Below are 25612 nucleotides of genomic sequence, written 5' to 3' on the forward strand. Positions count from 1 at the left end.
AAGCCATCTCTCCATCCCTGATTGGAGATTTTGTTGCAAGAGTTTAAATATACTCCTTTTTACAATTAATAAATTATCCATGTATTATATCACATATAAAGGACACTTTGAGAAGTTGTGGTATTTCTCTTTGCTTTTTGTTTCTTTCATCCACCAACTGATTTTTTTTTTTTTTCTGTTTTTTGCCTCGCTGTTTTCAGGTGCCATATGTATTGCTAAGTGTGGAAAATGAAGAGAGTTTCGCATTGAAAGCTGTGACTGCATGAGTTGGGTTTCCATTGTGTCCCATGAGTTTGTAGTGGATGCATAAATGTGCAACCAGTTTATGTTTAATGCCCTGGGCATCGCCCAGCGTGTGGCTGTGTTTGTCCTCTCTGATGGGTTTATTGGCCTCAGGATTCATTTTGCTTTACAGAATTTGATAGTGTTCATGGCTTTTAACTTACTCATCTGTATACAGTCCTATGAATTTTACTAGCATAAAGGGTATGCAATGTACGATTGTCATGTTATAATAATAATACGTGAAGCATGTTAATTAGTTCCACAGAGCCTCAAACTTTTAAAGTCATGGTGTTCTAAGATGTCTCCTTGGGTTCTTTTCTGCCTATGAACTAGGTACTTAATCAGCATTCATTGACGTAATCAGCTGAGAACTGTACTTGGGCGTATTACCCCTCTGGGTGCCCTTCCCTTCAACAGGCCCCATCCTCCCTCTATATGTGGAGAACAGTTCTTTATTTAGCCCTTTACCCCTGGTCAACGATCCCTCTATTCCAATCACATTAGACCCAAATATACGTCGGGGTCTGTAACCTTGGGCAGATGCACATAATAACTTTTGTGTCTCGCTTTCCCTATTGGTAAACCGAGACTCACAGAAGTGCCTGCCTCCTCAGGCCATCATGGGTTAGTTAGTACATGTGACACACGGACAGCCTGCGCTGGCCATGTCAGTGAAGCGCCGATGGCTCAGTTGGTCCCCTTAGTTGTTACAGAATCAGAAAAGCATCCTGCAAGATTGCCTGGCTCTGTGGCATTAGCAGTCGAGAACGTTGACAGTGTGACTGCGTGAAAACCGCGCTCCGCCCTTCTTGCTCACTGGTGGAATTCACGGTACCGGTATTAACACACATCCTATTTTCAGCCCCCTTTTACTCTCTGTTTTTTTGAGGTAGGGTCTCACTGTGGTCCAAGCTGACCTGGAATTCACTACGTAGTCTCAGGGTGGCCTTGAACTCATGGCGACCCGCCTACCTCTGCCTCCCGAGTCCTGGGATTAAAGACGCGCGCCACCACGCCCGGCTCCCTTTTACATTTTTGAAATGTGCTTCTTCTAGGCCCAAGTCCTAGGTTCTGTCCCTGGATCTTACACCTTTTAGTAAGGCGACTTGAGGCCTCGAGTGATCAGGACACTTGAGAACACCCTTCGTCCAACTCCTCCACTGTTGAAAGTTCCCCTGTAACTTTTAAGAAGAAAAAGACAAGAACATGTCAAACCGTTTAAGGTCTGTACATGGTGTGGTAGACCCTTTTTGAATGGAATTCCAAAGGCACCTTGCTAGAAAAAAAAAAAAATTGTCAGGAGTAAAATTAAAAAAAAAAGTAGACATATGAACAATCGTCATCAGTGGGTAATCACACAGCTGCCTTTGTGCCCGCGACGTGAGGATGGTTCTAGCATATGGACCGTGTCTGGACGGAGCTTGCAGCAGATGCTGTTGGGGTCCAGTGTCATCCATCTCCCAGCTGCTGTGGGTTCTGGCTGCCAATGACTCACACCTGGACCCTTGTCCTTGCCCAACCACTTATGAGATCGGGTGGCAGCCCCCACCTGTCGCCCAGGGGTGGCTCATAGCCAGGGACTGTACGGATCAGGCGTCCCTGTCTCTGGACGAGACGGCCCCCTTCAACCCAAGCTCCAGCATTGCCAGCTGAGGCTGGGTTTCAGGAAAGCAGGCCTTCACTGAGATTTTTTTCTCTCACTTCTTTCACTCGTGGCTTCTTTCGAAACCACTCTCTATAATCAACTATGTAAAACGTGTTATTTTTTTAAGGTCTGCTTCTAGGGAGCCCGACCTCAGATAGTTGTCTCTTGTTGGCCGAGTTCTGCCGTTACAAATGCACCTAACCCTACATGTTGAGGGATCTACCTTAAATTTCCTTGCTCATTATTGGTCCTGTTTTTTTTTTTTTTCTTTCTGGTTTTTCAAGGTAGGGTCTCACTCTAGCTCAGGCTGGCCCAGAATTCACTCTGTAGTCTCAGGGTGGCCTTAAACTCTTGGTGATCCTCCTACCTCTACCTCCCAAGTGCTGGGATTAAAGGCGTGCACCACCAAGCCCAGCTCTTTTTTTTTTTTTTTTTAATAAGCTGACTGTGGTAGTACACACTTTTAAGCAATTCTTTTTTTAAAAAAAAAAATTATTTATTTGACAGAGAAAGAGTGAGAGAGAATGGGCGCACCAGGGCCTCCAGGCCACTGCAAGCGAACTCCAGATGCATGTGCCTCCTTGTGCATCTGGCTAACGTGGATCCGGGGGAATCGAACCTGGGTCCTTTGGCTTTGCAGGCAAACACCTTAACCGCTAATCCTTCTCTTCCATATTCCTATCTCTCATGTGCATATCTTTAAGGTCACTCAGCGTCAAATGCCCTTGATAACTCTTACACACCTAGTTATTTCAGTACCCTATGGTGACTAGCCCATACCTTAGGACCTTGAAAATTAATTTCAAATCTCGAGTCAATTATACTGCCATCCCCTGGTTATTGTAAGAATGATGTGATCTACGTGAAACACTTAACAGTATGCCAGGAATACCAGAAGTGTTCAATAAATGTTAGCTGCTTTATTACAGATCGTCTTTTAAATTATCTGCCCCTCCTCCCTGGCTGAGATGCCTTCATGTCTTGGTGACAGCATTATAGAAAACTATATCAGAAGCCAGACGTGGTGGCGCACGCCTTTAATCCCAGCCCTCGGAAGGCAGAGGTAGGAGGATCGCCATGAGTTTGAGGCTACTTTGAGACGACATAGTGAATTCCAGGTTAGCCTGAGCCAGAGTGAGACCCTACCTCCAAAAACAAAACAAAACAACAACAGCAACAAAACTATTAGGACCTCTGAGTTTCTGTGTCTCACAGGAAATAAGAACTTCTCAGTGTCACCCGGTGTGGTGTTTGCTCTCCAGCGGAGGAAGAAATCCAGCAGGTAGCATCTACCCATGTCCGTGGTGAGAAGACCCTCACCTTGGCCCATTCCAAGTAACCAAAGTGAAATCTCTGAACAGAGTTGTGCGTTCCTCTCCCCACACAAGTGGCTCTTTCCAGAACGTCCACGCCAACTCTGGTCTCCGCTGCTCAGGCTCTATGTTGGTTACTTGTTGCTGTGACTAAATACCTGACACAAAGCGGCTGAAGGAAGGGAAGGGTTTATTGTCATAGCAGGGAAGGTGTGGCAGCAAGAGGGTGGCTGGTCACCTTGCACCCACAGTCAGGAAGCAGAGTGCTAACAGGAAGTGGATCAGAGTGTGAAATCCCAAGGCCCGCCAACAGCGCCCCGTTTCCTCCAGCAAGGCTCTACCTTCTAAAGGTTTCATACCCTTCCAGATAGCGCTGCCTGCTAGGGACCACGCATTCAAAATTCAAACACACAAGTCTCTGGGGGACATTTCACATCCGAACCACAGCAGGTCCCTTACATTTAACGTGGCACATCAGATACGGAAACCAAATGTTTCACACAAGGCCAAAATGTAGCCATTAACTGATGAGGACTTGATCATAGGCAGCTAATTTGTGAAATTCTAATTCTTGCTATATAACCAATTACTTCCTTTCTCTCTACACGTGCACACATGCACATACACACACACACATGCACGCACACCACCCAATTTACAAATCGAAATAATAAAAAGGAGTCATCATGTTATAATGTGATAGGAACTTTCCATGCCCTTCTGGGCAGGGTGTCTACTAACTCATCTTGTGATGTGTGTAGATGCATGACTGGGTTTGCCTCTCTTCACTTCTCTCAGCCTCACTTGTTTCATAGAACCAGACTGGAGGCCTTATAGTTACTTCTCATTTCAAAATCAGTGAACCTTATTCTGTCATTTTACTTCCTCGCTTATAATGAAGAAGTGAGCTTTGATTTTTTTTTCATTGTGCTAATTGTTGTAAATATACAAAGTGATAAGACGTTTTGTACCCAACGGGAATTACAGTGTCCTTTCCAAACACCTGTCTCGTTGCAACGACGAGTTGATTGCATTCTTCTCCATGGTAATAACCCAAAATAAACTTACACAAATACACCAAAGGCCAAGGTTTGAGTAGTTCCCAAATTTCAGCACTTTAGCAGATGAATTTGTTGCGCCAATAACTCTCTGGATGGAATTAAACAAGGCTGTCCATCTCAGCCTACAGTTTTTCCTTAGTCCATTTTGTGTTGCTATGGCAAAACGTAGAGTTGCTGCATGATAGAGAAAAGAAATATGTCATGGTTCTGGAGGCTGGGAAGTTCAAGAGTGAAAGTTCTCATCTGGGGAGGGTCAGGCTGGTAGTACCATCATATGACCAGAAGTATGGAACAAGAAAGACTGGCTTTCCTTTTCTTCTTCTCCCCCCCTTCCTCTCCCTCTCCCTCTTTAAACTGTTTTTTATAAATATTTTATTTTTATTTATTTGTTTGACGGAGAGAAAGAGAGAGAATGGGCGCGCCAGGGCTCCAGCCACTGCAAATGAACTCCAGACGCATGCACCCCCTTGTGCATTTGGCTTATGTGGGTCCTGGGGAATCGAACCTGGGTCCTTTGGCTTTGCAGACAAAAACCTTAACTGCTAAGCCATCCCTCCAGCCCTCTCTCTCTCCCTCTCTTTAGACAAGGTCTCTAGTCCAGGCTGGTCTTATGTAACTGAGAATGACCTTGAACTTCTGATCCTCCTACCTCTACCTTCCAAGTGCTAGGATCAGTGTACCATGCCCAGTGTTCTTAGCCTCTCCTTTTAAAGCCATAATCTTTTCATGGAGCCCCCTGACCCAAATCATCATATAACCCTCATTACCTGCAAAGGCCCCAATCCCATGAACATTTGGAGAATCTTTCAAAACATAGTCCTGTTAACGTTCGAAACTATCACCGAGCTCATAGAAACGGCGTAGGAAGAAGCCTTTTGTGAACTCATTGTTCCCACGGCTCTCGGAGTTAGGGTCACATTCTGGCTGTAGCTCATTTAGGACTACTAAGCCAAATGTGGAAACATTCATTTGACAGCCAGTATTATTACCGGGTTACTTCCCGTTCATATTGACGTGAAATTCACAAAGACCAACTTGGCCTCCACCTGTTGGCCCTGACTCTTGCCTCATCCACCACGGTCAGAGTGTTCTGGATTCCTGTTCTGCTCCATACCACGGGGCTCCACACTCACTTTCCAAAACGTGCATGGGTTTCCTGGCAATTTCTGCTGTGGCATCTCTCAGCTACAAACAGCTGGTTTTAACGCGGGCACTTGTTTCATTTTTTTTTTTTTTTTTTTTTGGACAGGTGCTGACAACATCCGCAAATACTGGAGCCGTTACTACCAAGGGTCTCAAGGGGTCATATTCGTGTTAGACAGCGCCTCCTCCGAGGGGGACCTCGAAACCGCCAGAAATGAGCTGCACTCCGCCCTTCAGCACCCACAGCTCTGCACCCTACCCTTCCTGATCCTGGCCAGTCATCAAGACAAGCCTGCGGCCCGCTCAGTGCAAGAGGTATGCGCGTCCCCACGGACGGGCCAGCGCGATGGCCCCTCCGGATAGGTGTCCGCTCCGTTGCTGCCACGTGGGAAGGGGGCGAGATGCATGTGATCGGGGCTGGACCCGTTAAGCTGTGTTCAGCCATCCCGTCTGCATGCGATGTTTACGTGCCTAGCCATGCCTGAAAACACAATATTTTTTTTCCCACTGGAGATGTAGCTGGGTAATTTCTCATCTATCTGGAAAGGACAGAGACCTAATCAATTAATCTGTAACCCACTGGCTCCTCCCGCTTTCGAAGGAATGCATTGTGTGTTTTTGCAGACGTCACTTGCTTTTGACTGGGGGCGATGGGCCGTATTCACCAGCCAGGAAATAGATTTTTCCAGACCAGAAATTGATACTCTATCTTACACACATTCCATGCCACCAAATTTACTTTAAAATATGACACTACTCTATATTTTCTTCATCTAATTTTATTTCTTAGCTGGTAACCCTCCTATGAAAACACAAGACTGTTCTAAACTAACAGTGTCTCCTTCAGCCAAGCTTCTGATTAAAGTCTAAAGTAGCAAGGTACGTGAACAGCCTCTGACCCAAGTGTAGGGAAATGAAAGCTCTAGTGTGTCGCTTTACCTGTGACATACATTTCTCCTCAGAAAATTGTGTGTTTCTCCAAGTCGCTTTGGAATGAAAACATTAATAGGAATGGCACTGCACAGTAGTCTAAAACGTCAGATGAGGAGCCAAGAAAATTACGTGTTTTAACCGCAAACTTCCATGGCACTTAGTGTGCGACCCAAATGGGAAATAGCATTCTTCTTCTGCTGCCTGGCTTCTCGCCTACAAAGTAGGAATAATCCAAATTATCTCAAGTTGGATAATTTACTTTGAACTTTAAAGAATGTAAATTTAAGTGGAAAAGAAATATATATATAATTTTTTAAATATTTTGTTTTATTTATTTAATAGAGAAAGAGGGAGAGAGAATGAGCGTGCCAGGGCCTCTAGCCACCGCAAACTCCAGACGCGTGCGCCCCCTTGTGCATCTGGCTTATGTGGGTCCTGGGGAAATCAAACCCGGGTCCTTAGACTTTGCAGGCAAACGCCTTAACCGATAAGCCATCCCTCCAGCCCTATAATTTTTATTTGTCACAAAAGTCCAGTAAAGAAGGTAATGATTTATCACTAAGGTGACAGAGCACACATCTGTCCAAAGTACTAACGACTCAGTACTTAATTCCCTTCATAGCTTTTGGGAAACGTGCTTCCTAGTAATTAAAGAATTATGGCTGTGCAGATTTCCATTATTACAGAATGTAGTTGTGGCGCCTCCCCATTCTATCCTCAAGGTCTTGGGTAGGTCCTTTAGCTTCTCTCCATCAAGATGCTGGGTAGGATGTTGCCACAGAACCCAGGGGCCGTTGTAAGTGTTCTGATCACCGGGTACCTTGCTCTGAATACATTGCTTATTTGTGATAAAAACACATTGCAGCCCCTGTGGAAATATGACATATGTGCATCACAAAATACACACGTGTAATATGTGTACGTACGTAAACTATGTTAGCATGACCTAGGAGATAGGTACATGTTCTGTTGTGACTTCAGATCACTTGAATCTAGTTAGATAGAACATCTGATGCTCCACTTTCTTTTTTTTTTTTTTTTTACTTTTAAGGAAGCTGTTTTCCTCAGACATAATATAATTGAGAAAAATGTGTTATTTAAGCCTGATATATAACCCACGGTAACCTCTGCAGGAATTGAGAACTGCCACATTGGATAAAGGAAGCTTCTAGCCATTAATTGCTTTTGATTATTCCTTGTGTGCATTAGCTAGCCATTTCTCCTAGGAAAAGAGCAAATCTCTTTCTTTCGTTTTGTGACTAACCTTTTAGTTCAGCAGCCATTGATACGTTCAGAACAGTCAAAGATGTACTTTGGAAATGGTTCTAAGCTCGTATGTACTAGAGCCCGTGAGAATTTCCTTTCCATTTGTAACAATTTAAAATTTAAAATTTTTGTTTGTAGTGATATGTGTACCCTACCCTTTGAGTAAATTGTCCCCTCCCAATGGGTATATCTATTAGCGCAATACAGATGCATGTTAACAAAATGCTTGGTGCGATTTTCTTGAGGTACGTGGAAAGTCTCCATAGTAGATACTAATGCTATTGGAAGCATAATAACGTTCTGGCTATAACGTTAAGTTTTGGCCCAAAACAAAAGGAAGCTTCCAGCTTTGCCTCTTTCTAATGACAGAGAGGTTACAAGGAGTAGTGTGCCTGTCTATATAATGCCTTCTTGAAATACCCTCAGGAATATTTTAAGAATTAAGTCAATGCCTTATCGCTGGCATAAAAATGGAGTTGCACACTTGAATCTTTAATGTGGTAGCAGTAATCTCAAACTGTTTAGGCCCTTTGAGCAGGCCTTGGTAGACAATTTGGAAGTGAACAGTCACATGTCACTTGAAATATGTCCTCTTTTTTGCTAGTTTTCTTTCACAAAGCTACCACATGCCCTGTGCCTACGGCTTATGACCATATATTTATTTGCATCTGCTGGTTTGAGTACACTTTCAAGTGTTCAAAGATAATATTTTAGTCTATAAAGCACCAGTGACTTTTAAAGAAAATTATCAAGAATCAAAAGCACTGGGGAAACCTGATCCACTTAGGAACTGACAGTAAGCGTTTAGGATTAATTGCTCTTCCATTCTCTCTCCCACTGAAAATTAGTACACTTTATACTTTATGGGGGAAATGTGCCAGGATCTGTCCTATCACTGGAGTCCGGCCTTAAGAATTCGCTTGTTTATTGCTGACTTTAGAAGTGGGTAGAGGCCAGCGGGAGGCAGAGGAAAAAGCTGACCAGTCACTTGCAGGTAGAACGGTTTAGTTCCCCTTTCGTGTTACAGCGCTGTGTGGAGCACTGAGTTCAGAAAGGAAGACATTAGTTAAAACTCCATTGTAACCCATAGGCTGGGCAACAGGCCCGAATGCCTTGTGGGCGCTTGAGAAGCAAGTAGAATCTTGCACATATTTTTTCCCTTTCTGCAGAACTTTTTGTTGTTGTTGTTTTGATTTTTTGAGGTAGGATATCACTCTAGCCCAGGCTGACCTGGAATTCACTCTGTAGTCTCAGGGTAGCTTCGAACTCACAGTGATCCTCCTACCTCTGCCTCCCGAGTGCTGGGACTAAAGCCATGCACCATCTTGCCCAGCTTAGCAGAATTTTTTAATTTTGCATTTTGAGAATTGATAGTGGAAACACGTTTGTATTTATTTTTATTTTATTACTCATTTTTAAGCAAAGAAGACTTTAAGCATACATCCCCCCCTCCACACACCCACTAGGAAAGAAAACACCCTTTCTATACTGTCAAATTAAAACAATTCTTACCCACATGTCTGTGGCGTTCACTTTGGGGAGGTACAGTTCCTACAACTTTCCAGAATGTATTCATGTCAACTCTTTCTCTATAGGAAACATCCTGGGCGGGGGGAGAAATCCACACTTATGCCAAGTGGCCCACTGGATATGTTAGAGGACAGTCTGGTCTAATTTAAATGGTAAAGCTATAAAATGAGAAATCTTAAGGCTAAACAGTTTGGCTTTTTATTTGTACTGAATTGTAATTGTATCTAATTTGTTTTACAGCTCCCATTGGAGCGCATGCTTCGGTTCTGAAGTTATTTAATAGGTCAGGAGGATTTTATGAGAAGCTAAGTTGAAATAGTAGCCAATAAATATAATCCTATTTTCCCTCTCTACCGTTACTGATTGCCTTTTTTTTTTATTTCCTGGCTTTTTGGGATCTGCTTTTCATTTCATTGGGTTTACCGTGTCTTAATAAAATGATACATTTTGTTAGCATGACAGTAGTCCCTATTTTTAGCTATCTTGTTTGATTTGATGTTCATAGGTATCTTTACTTCATCAAAAAACAATGTATTGATGAGTATTTTCTACTAATGTAAATACTAGTTGAGAAATGGGAGGCCTGTGGAACAAATTTCCGAAGCAGGATTATAAATTCTAATGACTCTACGAGAGCCAGGGCTCGTTAATTATCGTACGAAAAGATACGGCTTCCAGGTGAGGGTGTCAGGGTTCAAGGTGAAGTTTGTGGTTGTCGCTGTTGATGAGATGAGCATTCAGCTTGGCGAGCTATTAAAAAGAACAGAGTAAAGCTATGAGAGAAGTATTTATAAGCACCTCTGCCATGACATAAGCACTGGTGGGGGGTTTAGACTGTCTTGGATATGTGTACAAATTTTTTGAACAATGCATTTAACACTGAGTTTGTCATGAATAATTTGTCTTCAATTTCTCATCGGTGGCTATCCTCTGGAAAGTGGTTGCTGGTGTTTTTATAGTATATAGATAGCACATTTAATTGTAATTTTTACTTAAAGATTGTGTCTAAGCCGGGCGTGGTGGCTCACGTCTTTAATCCCAGCACTTGGGTGGCAGAGGTAGGAGGATCGCCACGTGTTCGAGGCCACCTGAGACTCCATAGTGAATTCCAGATCAGCCTAGGCCAGAGAGAGACCCTACCTCAAGCACCCCCCCCCCCGCCAAAAAAATTATGATTGTGTCTACACTGTATACTTTTATGCCTTTCTTTGCTCTATACATCACCAAAGAATACATTTCTGAAGTTTTTTGTTTTGTATTTGTCTTGACAATAGAGCAATTCTTTTTGATGCCTCTGTAAAGTAACAAGTATCTTTGCTTTTACATGGCAAATCGTGTGTTGGAAAGTGCACAACACTGTTAAAATTGCATAGAACGCTCAGTGTGATTGAATCTTTCTTTCGTGTGTGGAGGGAAATGTGTGTGTTTGTGAAACAGTCACTGGGAAATGTCATACACTTTAGATCTTAAGTGCTGTCCATGTACCTTGACCTGCCTCTTGGCAGCATTTTCGAATACTGATTTGGTTTCACATACAGCAGTGCACATACCTGTGGGGTGAGCAGTTTGAAAACTCCCTCATGGGGGCTGGAGAGATGGCTTAGCGGTTAAGCGCTTGCCTGTGATGTCTGAGGACCCCGGTTCAAGGCTCGATTCCCCAGGACCCACGTTAGCCAGATGCACAAGAGGGCGCACGCATCTGGAGTTCGTTTGCAGTGTGGCTGGAGGCCCTGGTGCGCCCATTCCTCCCACCTCTGCCTCCCAAGTTCTGGGATTAAAGACGTGCACCACCATGCCCGGCTAGTATTTTTTTAAATACATTTTATGTATTTATTTATTTGAGAGAGAAAGAGGCAGAGTGTGTGTGTGTGTGTGAGAGAGAGAGAGAGAGAGAGAGAGAGGAGAGAGAGAGGGAGGGAGGGAGAGAGACAGCAAGGGCATGCCAGAGCTTCCAGCCATTGCAGACAAACTCCAGATGCATGCGCCCCTCTTGTGCATCTGCCTTATGTGGGTCCTGGAGAATTGAACCTAGGGTCCAAGGCTTTGCAGGCAAACGCCTTAACCACTAAGCTATCTCTCCGGCCCCGCGTTTAACATTTTTGATTATTTACTATTTTCTTTCCAAAATCCTCATGGAAAGTAGCAGTTTGTCTTCTCCAAATGATGCTCTTTTAATACGTTTCTAAATAGTTGCTTATTTTTCACGTGCATATCTGTATGTGGCTTGGGGGAGGGGTCACAGGGCCAAAGGCTGATAGACGCTGAGTGTCTTTCTCAGTTGCTCTTCATTTTAGTTTTGGGACAGGGTCTCTTGCTGAACCTAGAGCTTACTGATTCAACTAGACCAGCAAGTTCCAGTGACCCTCCTGTCTCCACCTTCCCAGCACCGGGATTTCTGCCCCACCCTTTGCCTGTGTGGTGGGGGGGGGGGGTCCCAACTCAGAGCTTTGTGCTTGCCTAGAAGTAGCAAGCACTTTACTGACTGAGCCATCACCAAGGCCCAGTAATTGCCCATTTTAACTCTAGTGAGTTTATTTCATTTACAACAGTGCAAACTGCCTTTAAAGTAATGAATGCAACTTATAAACCATTTTAGCCTTTCATAAAATTCTGACATTAGTGAAACTTAGAATGACTTTAAAAGTTTTATGTGTACATTTTCCTTCCCATTCTTATTTATGTGTTTTATAATAACAAATCAAGTAGTAAAGTTAAGAGTTCGATTTTATTAAACAATATTTGCCTTCTTTCTAGTCTTCTGGGAGCAACGTGGATGTAAGTGGTTATAATGGCATATGCTGTCCACTTGCATTTCTACCTTATTTTTTTCAAATTAGTATTTCCTTATTTTTGCTTATTAAAGGCAGTGAATAATTTTTGAGAAAGAAGTTTACCATACCTTTTTTTTTTTGGCCCTTAGTTATTTCTTTATTTTCATTTACAAAAGAGAATCCAGGCACATTTCATAACATACAAAGTTAATAAAAACATTTGTTGAGTTAAATTAATTTGAAATAGACACATAGTTATGCTTGTGAGGTGCTTTGAAGATAAAAAGCACAGTAAGTGCTAGTTATTATCATTATGATAATTATTATCATTATTCTTATTACATAGTGTCTGCTCAAAAATGCCCTTGGTCGGTCTAGAGTGGCCGCGCCTAATGAAGGAGGTTTTGTCCAGGGTTTACTGGGTTTTGTCCAGGGATAAGGATTTGGGACACAATACACTAAGATTTTTTCCCTTCAGTAGACTCATATATTTTTATGCCTCCTCCTAGAAAACAAAATAAAGTTTGAGTTAGATTCTGTAATCAGAGCTGACTTTGAATAGTCTTGACTCTTTCCTTTTTGTTACCTCTCAAAGGATGTCTACAGATTTTCTACAAAGGTTCTGATAACGAAAGCATTGATTTTCTATTCAAAAATGTTAATTTTTTAAGTATTAGAAGAAAATAAGGCACAATTATGGGAATGAGATATGAAAGCTTCACTAATTCTTATCATAAAAAATGAGAACTTCTATCTTTGAGAAGTTATAAAAATACTTCATTGACAATATCTTAGGGGAAATTCCGCAGATTATTCTTTAGAGAGCAGACCTTGAGAATTAAAATTCCTTACGAGGTAACTGCAAAGATGAACGTTGAAGTCGCAGAGAGAGGAAATGCAGAAACGTGGTAGCAGACACTTGTAAGAAAGTCAGATGTGTTCCCAGCTTCATAATCAATAAGGCATTAGTGACATGTCTGAAGAAGACATTCCCCAATATTATTGCAAATTAAGTAATAAAAGCCCTCAAGAGAATGAAAGGAGAAAAAGGTGCCTGGAGCCAGTGAATTACAATTGACCATCTAAAGGCAGTCGAGGCCAATTGCCGGAGTGATTGTGGAGCCATTCATAACGCGGGGCGGACCGAATGACAATGCCCACCGTTCAGCAATATTGCTTCAAAAGAATGGGAAGAGCCGCTGACCCTGAGACCAATTTCCAGGCAGCTGCACAAACTATATACTGTAATTAAAGGTTCTGACCAGGAATCACAGCAACGCCGGGCTGCAGAAAGCCTGGGAAGCCGGCAAGGTTTAGACCGAGGCCAGCAGCCTTCGCCACAGCGTGGAAAGGAGGCAGGGAAACCAGCCCATTTCTGGTAGGTTCTGTGTGAGCACAGACATGAAAATCCCTTATTTCTGGCCCTCCCCCTCGAAGAACAAACACACGTGATGAAAGATACTCGCTTTTCTCCATTGAGATGAGCAGGATACTGTGCTGCCCAGAAGGGGCATTTTTCTCCACTGCATTTGCTTTTTCTCCCCACCGATTTCACCTGCTGGGATGAAAATACTGAAGCCCTTAAACCGGGCGTGGTGGCGCACGCCTTTGATCCCAGCACTCGGGAGGCAAAGGTAGGAGGACTGTTGTGAGTTCGAGGCCACCCTGACACTCCATAGTGAATTCCAGGTCAGCCTGGGCCAGAGTGAGACCCTACCTTGAAAAACGAAAACCAAAGAAAGAAAAAAGAAAGAGAGAGAGGGAGAGCGAGAGGAGGAGAAAGAAAGAAAGAAAGAAAGAAAGAAAGAAAGAAAGAAAGAAAGAAAGAAAGAAAGAAAGAAAGAAAAGGAAGGAAGGGAGGGAGGGAGGGAGGGAGGGAAACACTAAAGCCCATGTGTACTGTGAAATCAGTAGTAGGTTAGGGGCAACGTAGCAGTGATCACTGCTAGCAAATCCAGGCACCAGTAGAAACGAACTGATCCAAACCTAAATAATTGCCTACAGAACCTATTTGCTGCCACTGCCCCTGCCCCCCATTGCTTGCTCCCTTTTTAACTGGAATCTAAAGACTCTCATTCTTTTGCTTTCTTTCTTTCTTTTTTTTTAAAGAGTTTTTTTTTTAAATAAATTTGTTTTTTATTTTTACTTATTTATTTGGGAGTGACAGACAGAGAGGGATAGAGAGTTGGGAGAATGGGCACGCCAGGGCTTTCAGCCACTGCAAACGAACTCCAGATGTGTGCATCTGGCTAACGTGTGTCCCGGGGAATCGAGCTTTGAACCCGGGTCCCTAGGCTTCACAGGCAAGCGCTTAACGGCTAAGCCATCTCTCCAGCCTTCATTCTTTTTCTTTAGTAATATCCCTTTTTGTAGAATTCTGTACTCAGACACATTCTATTATTTAGACTTTTACATAATCACCTCGAGATGAAAAGTGTAATCTAGCCATTTCTGTCCATGGTATGATGCGAGCTCTTAATACCTATGAGAAGATGTTTCACAAGGGTCTGCTGAAGAAAAAGTAGCGTCTCCTTTTGAAATTACCACATGGTTTCTTCTCCCTGGGTCTGCTGTGACCTTCGCTGCCTCTGATAGCATGATATCTAACGGAGAAGCAAGGATTATCTTCTCCACCAGAAATATTAGCACACATACAAGTCTTTGACTCCCAATCCCCTCCCCCCCCCAAAAAAAATTGTCTGTTGCTCAGTAGCAATGGAGAAATTTAAAGTAGACTTTCATTTTCTTTTGTTTAGGCTTATAATTTAACACCTCCATGTGCTAGACTCATTTGTGCTAAGCACGGTGTAAATTGATGAAGTTTAGTTTATGCTGCACCTGAAATGAGGCTATAAGGTTTTACAAGAATGCTCTGTAGAGAATGTATGAACAGTAAATGGTTCCGTGAGGCTGGGATCGCTCTCATAAAATGGGAGTTGAGCCAACTGCAGCATATGGGCAGAAGGTTCCATATATGAGCTGTGAAATCTTTTGGAAGTTGCACACAACAATAGCATTTTCACATGTAGAGTCTGTCAAGTACTTATTTTTAGACCATGGTTATGACTAATAATTTCTCAGGCCAAAATGAAAGAGGCCCAAGTGGAAAATATGGGTAACTTGTGTACGATGTAGACAGGGGAACAAAGGGATGAAGTGAAAGTAAGAGCTTGGCGGAGGGCTCCCGAGACAACAGCCGGCTGGAGAGTGTAGTGGTTACCTACGCCGCCAGAGAAAGATGCCCGGTGTTCGCCTCGAGGAACAAATCTGAGGAGCACGCGAGGATGACGTAACTCACGCACGCTGAAAAACATCCTTATTGCTGTCATAGTTCTTTTTATTTATTGATTTGCAAGCGGGGGGGGGGGGAGAAATGAGTATACCAAGACCTCCACCCACAGCAGAGGAACTCCAGATGCACCACCTTGTGCGTCTGGCTTACCACGGGCACTGGGGACTCAAACCCTCGTTCTTAGGCTTTGCAGGCAAGCGCCTTAACCCCTGAGCCCACCTCTTCAGCCCTATTCCTATCATTCTTACTGTGTAAGAGCAAATGTTCGTGAACAAGCGCCCTGATTTTTACAAACGGGGAAACGAATTCTTAAGATAAAATACCTTTCTGGTCATCTATAAAGGTTCCCAATTTAATCAATTCTAAAATACACTGAATCAACATATTACATAAGTAACCTGTAAAATACTTCGCTAAATATTTAAGATATTTAAAGGAGTCACAAGACAAGAGATTGAGAAGTGTAAGCCTATGTAATTGTTGCATGTCTGGGCCAATAAGAAATGAATGCTGAAAAATATACATATGTAATTTTATTTATTTGCCAGAGGAGAGAGAGAGAGGACGGGCACTCCAGGGCCTATAGCCATTAAAAATCAAGTTCAGATGCAAGTAGCACTTTGTGCATCTGGCTTTACGTGGATATTGCAGAATCAACCCGAGGTTGTTAGGCTTATTAGACTTATTTTATATATTAACTTTAATGGTATTTGTTGCTTTCACTAGCATTATTTTAGAATAACTCTTTTCCAACTCATTTATTTATACCTTTGTAAGTTTGTTTAAAAAAAATCTCAGTTATGGATTTTTTTTTAAATTATTTATTTATTTATTTGAGAGCGACAGACACAGAGAGAAAGACAGATAGAGGGAGAGAGAGAGAATGGGCGCGCCAGGGCTTCCAGCCACTGCAAACGAACTCCAGACGCGTGCGCCCCCTTGTGCATCTGGCTAACGTGGGACCTGGGGAACCGAGCCTCGAACCGGGGTCCTTAGGCTTCACAGGCAAGCGCTTAACCGCTAAGCCATCTCTCCAGCCCAGTTATGGATTTTTTGATCCATTTTCTGTCAAGTAAGATCATACAACATCATGTAGAAAACATATGTATGTACTTTCCATTTGGATCTCCCAGGAATATTACATACTCTTCAAAATCCATTCCATCTCATTTTAATTAATACGAATGTTTTGTTTTTCTTTTTTATTTGATTTTTTTCGTTTTTTATTTAATATGAAGGATTTAAAGCAACCATGTGGAACAATTTTAAGAATGATTAAAAAATATACAGTGTTGGGGGAGTGACTTTCTGTCTCCACTTGTGCATGAGTCAGCTTTCATTTATAGCTCTGTCCTCAGTCGGGCAAGTTTAATGCAAAACTTTGACTGCGTACCATATATCAATTAAAGAAATTACCCTAGAGGCTGGAAGGATGGCTTAGCGGTTCAAGTGCTTGCCTGCAAAACCAAAGGACCCTGGTACGATTCCCCATGACCCACATTAGCCAGATGCATAAGGGGGCACACGTGTCTGGAGTTCCTTTGCAGGGGCTGGAGGCCCTGGTGCACCCATTCTCTCTCTCTCTTTCTATTTCCCTCTGTATCTCTCTGCTTGCAAAAAATTTTTAAAAAGTAATTAAAAAAAAAAGAAATTGCCCTCGAGGGGAAAGTGGGGGGGGGAGGGAATTACCATGGGCTATTGTTTGCATTCATAGAAGTTGTCAATGAGAAATAATTAAGCTGGGTGTGGAGGCGCACGCCTTTAGTCCCAGCATTCAGGAGGCAGAGGTAGAAGGATCGCCATGAGTTTGAGGTCACCCTGAGACTACATAGTGAATTCCAGGTCAGCCTGGGCTAGATTGAGACCCTACCTTGAAAAACCAAAAAATAATAATAATAAATTAATTTTAAAAAAGAAAATATATACAAGTTAATAACTAAATATATATATATATGTATATATATATATATATATATATATATATATATGGAAAAGAAATTGCCCTAGAGGTGGTATTTCTAAGATATTTGCAGAAATTAGCTATGATCAGATCAAAAAAGTAAATCTTAATAATGCAGTCTGTCCGTGGTTGCCCTGGTTGGAGTTTTAAGCAGCTTATGGAATCACATGCGTGCGGGGGGAGCTTAGAGAAACCGTGTTCTCGTTGCACAACAAGGATTCCATTGTGCGTGGGACGGTGTGCCTCTCACACGTCACGCTGCAACTGTGGAAATGCTCACGCAGGTAGATAAGCATAGAAAGCCACGTAGCGAGCTCGTCCGGCGCCGCCACGACTCAGCCAGCTTCAGCCCTCGCTGTGTGTCAGGTCTCCTCCGTCGAGAACTGTCATCAAAGAGGAATTTAGAACTCCTTCTGCTCTCCCCTGTGGTTTTCTCATCCTCCTTCAAAAGCAAGAGACTGGTTTTTTTTGTCTTCATTGGTACATGGTTTTATTTTGGTCACATGACGAGGTGATATCCAATAGTGACTTGAGTGAGAAGGCTTACTTGGGTAGTATCTTACATAATACATCTTTTTTAAAGTACCTTATTTTTATTTATTTAAGAGCAACAGATAGATAGAGAAAGGCAGAGAGAGAGAGAGAGAGAGAATGGGCGCGCCAGGGCCAACAGCCACTGCAAACGAACTCCAGACGCGTGCGCCCCTTTGTGCGTCTGGCTAACGTGGGTCCTGGGGAGTCGAACCTCGAACTGGGGTCCTTAAGCTTCCCAGGCAAGTGCTTAACCGCTAAGCCACCTCTCCAGCCCCACACAATACATCTTGATGTGCTCTTTCAGCGCATGTTTGGAAGTTATCTGCATGATTCGTTTTCAGTGACATCTTGCGTTCCAGGGCGTGACCTCAGCTCACTCCTGTGTGTGCTTTCCTATACCGCTGAGGTGGACAGCGTCCCTGTGTTTTGATGCTAGACAGAGGTGTTGATGCATAGCTTTGAACATACTTACTTATGTGCGCTTGCACATGCTTCCCAAATACACATGTGAAATTGAAGTGACTTGGTCTTAGGGTGTGCGCAATTGGCTTGGTGGATATTAAACTTGGCCCTTTGGGGCTTGGTGGTGCTAACTGATAAAAACTGCGACATCAGCCCTTCTGGGTTTAAATCCTCATTACTGGCCAGCTGAGTAGTAGTCAGTGGCAGAAACTTAAACGTGTGTGTTCATCTGTAAGATGGGGGTAGGCCTCATACCGGCCTCTAGGTGAATGTGGGAGTTTGGTGAGATTGGGTACCGAGCCCTCTCTGTCCTGTTAGCTGTTGCCCCCAGCCTTCCCCACTCCTGGCAAGGTGGAACTGAGGCCAAAACGGGTTCAAAGTTCACCACCATGCCCATCGAACGAGTATGTGTTAAATTCACAACAGCAAAACAGAAAAAGAACAAGTCCAAGATAGGCGCACTTATTACATATACTCCTGAGGGTGGTGTTTAAAAATATTTTTATTTTCTCATTTGCATCTGGTATGTGAGAGTGAGTGGGGTGACCACCAGGGCCTCTGGCAGCTGCGTACACATTCTAGACACATTTCCCACTTTTGTGTCGTGTTTTACATGGGTACTGGGGAATCAAACCCCGGGTCAGCAGGCTCTATAAGCAAGTATTTTAAACCTCTGAACCATCTCCGCAGCCCTTCTGAGTCTTCTTTGAAAAAATAAAATTAAAGTAATAATAATAAAGTTTAGCCAGGTGTGGTGGCACACACCTTTAATTCCAGCACTTAGGAGGCAGAGATAGAAGAATTGCTGTGAATTTGAGGCCATCCTGAGACTATATAGTGAATTCCAGATCAGTTTGGGCTAGAGCAAGATCCTGCCTCAAAAAACCAAAGTAAAGTAAAGTAAAGTAAAGTAAAGTAAAGTAAAGTAAAGTAAAAAGTAAAGTAAAGTAAAATAAAATAAAATAGTAAAGTTCAAATACAAAGGAAAAATTATTCAACTAAGTGCAAGAAAGCCATGAAAGAAAGTCACCTTATGCAGTCCCTATAACTTTTGGCATATTAAATGCTAAGAATTAGGGCTGGAGAGATGGCTTAGTGGTTAAGGCACTTGCCAGCAAAACCAAAGGACCCAGGGTTGATTCCCCAGTAGCCACATAAGCCAGATGCACAAGGTGGCACATGCGTCTGGAGTTCATTTGCAGTGGCTGGAGACCCTGGAGCACCCATTCTCTGTGTCTCTATCTGTCTCTTTCTTTCTCGCTCTCCTAAATAAATAAATAAATAAATAAATAAAATCTTTTTTGAATAAATACCCAGAACTAATTTATCACACTGTTACCCACTCTCATAGCTTTATTGTCGGAAGCTCTTTCTCCTTCATTAGGCTGCGAAATGCACTTTGAGGAAGAAATCAGGACTGTCAAGTCTTCTGTATGATTCTGACTTGTGAGATCCGATAGTAAAATCTCATCTCACAACATTCTCAGTACATCATTCCGCCTTAAACTTTCATAGTCACGTCTGCGGTACTGTTCCGAGTGGCACTGCCTTTCTCAAAAAGTGCGTATCTTGGGCTGGAGAGATGGCTTAGCGGTTAAGCACTTGCCTGTGAAGCCTAAGGACCCCGGTTCAAGGCTCGGTTCCCCAGGTCCCACGTTAGCCAGATGCACAAGGGGGCGCACGCATCTGGAGTTCGTTTGCAGAGGCTGGAAGCCCTGGCGCGCCCATTCTCTCTCTCTCCCTCTATCTGTCTTTCTCTCTGTGTCTGTTGCTCTCAAATAAATAAATTTTTAAAAAAAGTGCGTATCTTGCCAGGCGTGGTGGCGTACGCCTTTAACCCCAGCACTCAGGGGTCGAGGGGTGCAGAGGTAGGAGGATCGCTGAGAGTTCAAGGCCAGCCTGAGACTACATAGTGAATCCCAGGTCAGCCTGAGCTAGAGTGAAACCCTACCTCAAAAAACAAAAAACAACAACAAAAAAATGCACCTCTCTCTCTCTCCCCCCCCCCTCTCTTTGCCGCTTTCTCTCAAATAAATAAATAAGTATTTGAAAAACAGGCTGGAGAGATGGCTTGGCGGTGAAAGCGTTTGCCTGCAAAAGCCAGAGGACCCCGGTTCGCTTCCCCAGGACCCGCTTCAACCAGGTGCACAAGGGGGCGCACGTGTCTGGAGTTCATTTGCAGTGGCTGGAGGCCCTGGTGTGCCCATTCTCTCTCTCTCTCTCTCTCTCTCTCTCTCTCTCTCTCTCTCATAAATAAACAAATAAAAAATTTTTTAATTATTTATTTATTTACTTGAGAGCGACAGACACAGAGAGAAGGACAGATAGAGAGAGAGAGAATGGGCGCGCCAGGGCTTCCAGCCTCTGCAAACGAACTCCAGACGCGTGCGCCCCCTTGTGCATCTGGCTAACGTGGGATCTGGGGAACCGAGCCTCGAACCGGGGTCCTTAGGCTTCACAGGCAAGCGCTTAACCGCTAAGCCATCTCTCCAGCCCAAATAAAAATATTTTTTAAAAGTGCACAGGCCAGTGTGCAGTGTGGCGGCTTGGAGGGCTCGCCGTGAAGATGGTGATGGTCAAAGGAGCGTACCTGCAGACGTCCGCAGCCCCCCAGAAGTCTGCCCTTCCTGTCGCGTCACTCATGTGTCCTCGTGATGTGACTGACAGCCGCTTGCTTCCCCTCTTTGAAGGCCCAAGAGGTTACTGGCATTATTTTAGAGTGCATGTGGCACTGCTTCTTTCGGACTTAAATAGAATCTTCTCAGGCATTAAAGGTGGATTACTTCGTATTACTTTTATTGCTTTTCAAGTGTTTTTTGGAAACATTTAAGAGTCCTGCTAAACTCGGGATTTCCTGGGGTGCACTTTCTTTTGGAGAAATTTTTATGAATCCATTGTAGCCTTTCCAAAAGTCTGAGGTTTGCCAGCCAACAGGACCCGATAAAAACAAATTACTTTCTTAAGAAAAAAAAAAAAAAAATGAAAACAGGGGCGTCAGAGGAGGGGAGCCCCACCATGTATCTCTGTATTCCAATAAGTCGGACCTGTGTGTGTGTGTGTGTGTGTGTGTGTGTGTGTGTGTGTATGTGTGTGTGTGTGTGTGTTTAACAAAAACGAGGGTCTGTTCCCCCTCCCTTTCATTCTCAGTTTCTTTTGATCATTGATCTGGGTGACCCCACGCTTGGGTTTTTTTATTCCCCCCTTCATTTGACATGGACAGATTTTTGAAGTATAGCTGTCCTTTGGGAACCACGGGCAGTTCCACTTGACTGACCTGTGATGTAATGAGCAGTGGCCATTTTGTGTGCTGGGACAGAGGACAGCCAGACACAGGGCCACAGAAAGGCACGTCTTTGGGGGAAAGCGGGGCAGGCGACGGGGCGCTGTGAAAGAGACTTGTTAGCCCACATTAGCGTGCTTGATTTACTCCCCATCGGGTCACCAGAGGCCGGCCGCAGGGTTGTCGTTAAATCGCAAAGTTGAAAATCCTGGCATTAGAGAGCTTTCAGATCTCCGAAGGCCATTCACGCCGAAGTCGGTTTTCAGTCACCTTGGAGTGGCGGCGGGCGCGGAGTGACATCGCGGTCCCCCGTCTCGCGCACGCTTATGAAATAATTATGTGACCTCCAGAGCTTCGTCGCGGTGGCAGTTCTTAAGCATCCTGTCATGCTTGGCCTGTTTTCCAGCAAGCTTAGATGCGAAGAGAAGCCGAGCCGGGCAAGGTTGTTGCACGTTTTCATGCCCCCATGTTGAACCCCCGCACGAAGGAAAGGCCCGTCACTTCTGTTTGGAAATGCTGTAGGCTGGGTCCACGAGTTCACATCCCCGGCCCCGGGCGGGAGCCCTCGAGGTTTCCCTCGGCCTGGGGGAGCGGTGAGTGTCTTCTGTCTGCACCACAGCGCTCATCGATAAAGCCAAATTAGGTCGCAGGCTTTTCCCCCCTGCCTCGCACTACTGTGTCCTGCACATTATCATTGTTTACTCCTTTTAGGGGAAGAAGAGATGACTTGCCGAAAATAACCCCATTTCTGTGGCCGTGGCCCAGATTAAATGTTATTATACACATAAAAAATGATGGGTGGGGGGGCTGGAGAGATGGCTTAGCCTGTGAAGCCTAAGGACCCCAGTTCAAGGCTCGATTCCCCAGGACCCACGTTAGCCAGATGCACAAGGGGGCGCACGCGTCTGGAGTTCGTTTGCAGTGGCTGGAAGCCCTGGCGCACCCATTCTCTCTCTCTTTCTTTCTCACTATCAAGTAAATAAAGATTAAAAAAATGATAGGGACTGGGAAAATGGCTTAGCGGTTACAGCATCTGCCTGTGAAGCCTAAGGACCCAGGTTTGATTCCCCAGGACCCACTTAAGCCAGATGCACAAAGGGGCACATGTGTCTGGAGTTCACATGCAGTGCCTAGAGGCCCTGGCGTGCCCATTCTCTCTTTCTGTCTGTCTCTTTCTCTCTCTCATAAATAAATAAATGAAATATTTTAAAAAATGAACTAACACTTAAACCTTTTCTCCCTTCATATCCAAAAGGACTCTGAAGTTTATATGCATCAAAGAAACAAACAAGCCAGCAAACACCCTATCCTTAATGGTCTCACTCCTGCTCCTATTTCCCTCCCATATTTGTGACCAGCCAGGAAGGCCCTCTCCCTGGGGGATTAAGGGACATTTGGTAGTGCAGGTCTTTGTTTTGGTTAACTGTGTAAATGTTATGTACATGCATGTGTTTTTTCGGTGTGTGTGTATGTGTGTGTGTGTACGTAAAACCTTGTGTTTGAGAGAAATAAGGAAATCACAGCAAATGTCTTGCTGCTAACTCGCGGGCACATCATGTCAAGCTCTGTAGGTGGTTCTTACGTGAGGGCTGTAAAGCGCATGTTAATAAATTAAAAGTGTTGGTTTTTTTGTCCACAAAGGTGCCAAGTGGACTTGCCTGCTCTTAGAGCTCTGACTTGGGTACTTTGGCTGTGTTTGGCAGAATTTTGTTCAATAGGATAAAAGCACATTTAATGCACCATAAACAGTATATGGTGACCAATCTATATGAAGTTTTATCTCCAGAAAGTGTCCTGTTTGTGGGTATGCCTCCTACCTGTAACATTCACAAGTGGCTTCTGCAAAGATGAAGAAATGCCTTAGTTCAGAACTTGAACTACTTTTTAAAAAAATATTTTATTTAGTTGCTTATTTGTTTGAAAGAGAAAGAGGCAGAGAGAGAGAAAGAGAGAGAATGGGTGCACCAGGGCCTCTAGCCACTACAAACAAACTCCAAACACATGCACCCCCTTGTGCATCTGGCTTATGTGGGTCCTGGGGAATCGAACCGGGATCCTTTGGCTTTGCAGGCAAACACCTTAACCGCTAAGCCATCCCTCCAGCCTTAGAACTACTATTGTACTCTGAAAGTTTTATGGTGTATTTGATACAAACAAACTTGTGTCTCTGTTCTCTATCAGTCCTTTCCCCACACATAGTGCGTATCAAACAGTGAGGCAGGACGTTCAATGGAAAACGTGTCCCTTCCTCAAGTCACCTATACAGAAGAGGTCATTTTAATACCTTGTGACGGGAGCCATTATAAATACGGGAAGGATGCTCTAGGATCACAGAGAAGGGACTGAAGTAACTCTACACCTACATGCCTGTGGCAGGAAAAATGTGCCACACATGCCAAGCAATTTTCTCTACAGTCCTGGGAGGAAAGCTATGATCTCCTCTTCCATTTTACAGTGAAGACGCCAAGACCCACAGGAATGAAGAAATGAATGAACCAAGGTCCAGCTAGCGACCTGAACTTAGCCACGGCTTTGGATTTCTAATCATATACTTTGAAAATCTTTACAGTGTCTTGTCACTGAATGTTAGGAAAACAAAATAAAAATATTTTATTGCTTTGATTTCTAAGACATAATTTAATTTTTTTTCTTTTGTCTTTGAAATCTTGAATCGGTTTGGTTCCCCCCCCCCCCTTGGGTGTTTCTTGCTATTTGGACAAATCCCAGCTGCCAACTTGCACATGGGCTCTCTTTACAAATGAACTCAATTTAAATGAGTGCAATATCCTGACGAGAGTAAGTCCAGGGTGTTTTTGCACACATTGGGATGCAGAGTGGCTATTGTGTTTCAATGCTGGGGGGTTGGGGGTAGGCATCTGCTCACTTGGGCTTACCTCCCTGTCCTATCCATTTTTGCTTTTAGAAATAACACAAGACCGCCTTAGGAGAGCTAACAGCACCTAAAAGCCATTGCAGTAGACACCCACCTTCCTCCCTGAGCGCTCTGAGCTCTAGCCTACCTCCTGCGGCTCTCAGACTCCGTGCACACCTGTGTTTATGTTCTTGAGCGTAGCGAATGGGGTCGGGGAAGGGAAAGCATCCGAAAGCCTTTGGGGCACAGGCAACAACTTAAGAAAAGGCGCGAAGACGTAAAACCATATGCTACATTTTGGTGATAGCTATTCTGCGTAAAATCATAACTTTGCTAAGCATAAACTTTTTAGTGATTACATGGGAAACAACCCTCATGGAGTTAAGAAAGAGAGAGAGAGAAAACAAACTGGGCTGGAGAGATGGCTTAGTGGTTAAGGTGCTTGCCTGGGAAGCCTACGGACCCAGGTTTGATTCCCCAGGACCCACACAAGCCAGATGCACAAGGCGGTGCGTACGTCTGGAGTTCATTTGCAATGGCTGGAGGCCCTGGTGCACCCATTCTCTCTCTGTCTTCCTCTTTCTCTCTCTCTGTCTCTCTCAAATAAATATTTTTTTTAAAGAGACAACTTTGAACTATTTAATATTTTCTTTTGTGGACACCTCTTATTAAATAATCCTAGAAAACACGATGAAGGAAAGATGAATTGGGATTGAAGGTCAATTCATCTCACCTCAGAGTAGCCATGGCTCTCGGTCCCGTAAGATGCTCAGGCTTATTAAAAGGACTCTCAGCTCTCAAAAAGAGTTTTGAGCCAAGCGTGGTGGCGCACGCCTTTAATCCCAGCACTCAGGAGGCAGAAGTAGGAGGATCACTGTGAGTTCAAGGCCACCCTGAGACTACATAGTGAATTCCAGGGTCAGTCTGGGCTACAGCGAGACCCTACCTCAAAAAATAAAAAAATAAATAAATAAAGTAAAGAGGCTGGAGAGATTGCTTAGTGGTTAGGCACTTGCTAAGCCTTCTGTCTAGCCCCAGAGAAAAACCTTTTAAGGACTAGACTTGCTTTGGTTTCAGAAGTGATAAATTTGGAGGTGAACAGGTATGGCATTTGCTAGCAGGTGGCAAATGTCAAAAGTGTGGCATGCAGGCATCCGCTCATGGGAACCGCTGCCTCTGGGGCAATCGTTTGAAATGTCCTTCGTCCGTCTCCTTCGTTGGTTCGCAGTGCAACCTAAGTCCTACATAGAAATCTTCTCTCCGAG

The 25612-nt window shown here is 43.8% G+C and overlaps 1 protein-coding gene across 2 annotated transcripts in view; it reads left to right on the top strand.

Moving 5' to 3' along the window:
* Window positions 1–25612, top strand: part of Arl15 (ADP ribosylation factor like GTPase 15) — a 446458-nt gene that overhangs the window by 213238 nt on the left and 207608 nt on the right. For both annotated transcript variants that reach the window (XM_004664945.2, XM_045139041.1), the window contains one exon: window positions 5554–5762. In XM_004664945.2, the coding sequence (XP_004665002.1) occupies window positions 5554–5762 (209 nt within the window). The remainder of the gene's footprint in view (window positions 1–5553; window positions 5763–25612) is intronic.

Source organism: Jaculus jaculus, chromosome 20, assembly GCF_020740685.1.
Source record: "Jaculus jaculus isolate mJacJac1 chromosome 20, mJacJac1.mat.Y.cur, whole genome shotgun sequence".
Classification (NCBI taxonomy): Eukaryota; Metazoa; Chordata; class Mammalia; order Rodentia; family Dipodidae; genus Jaculus; species Jaculus jaculus.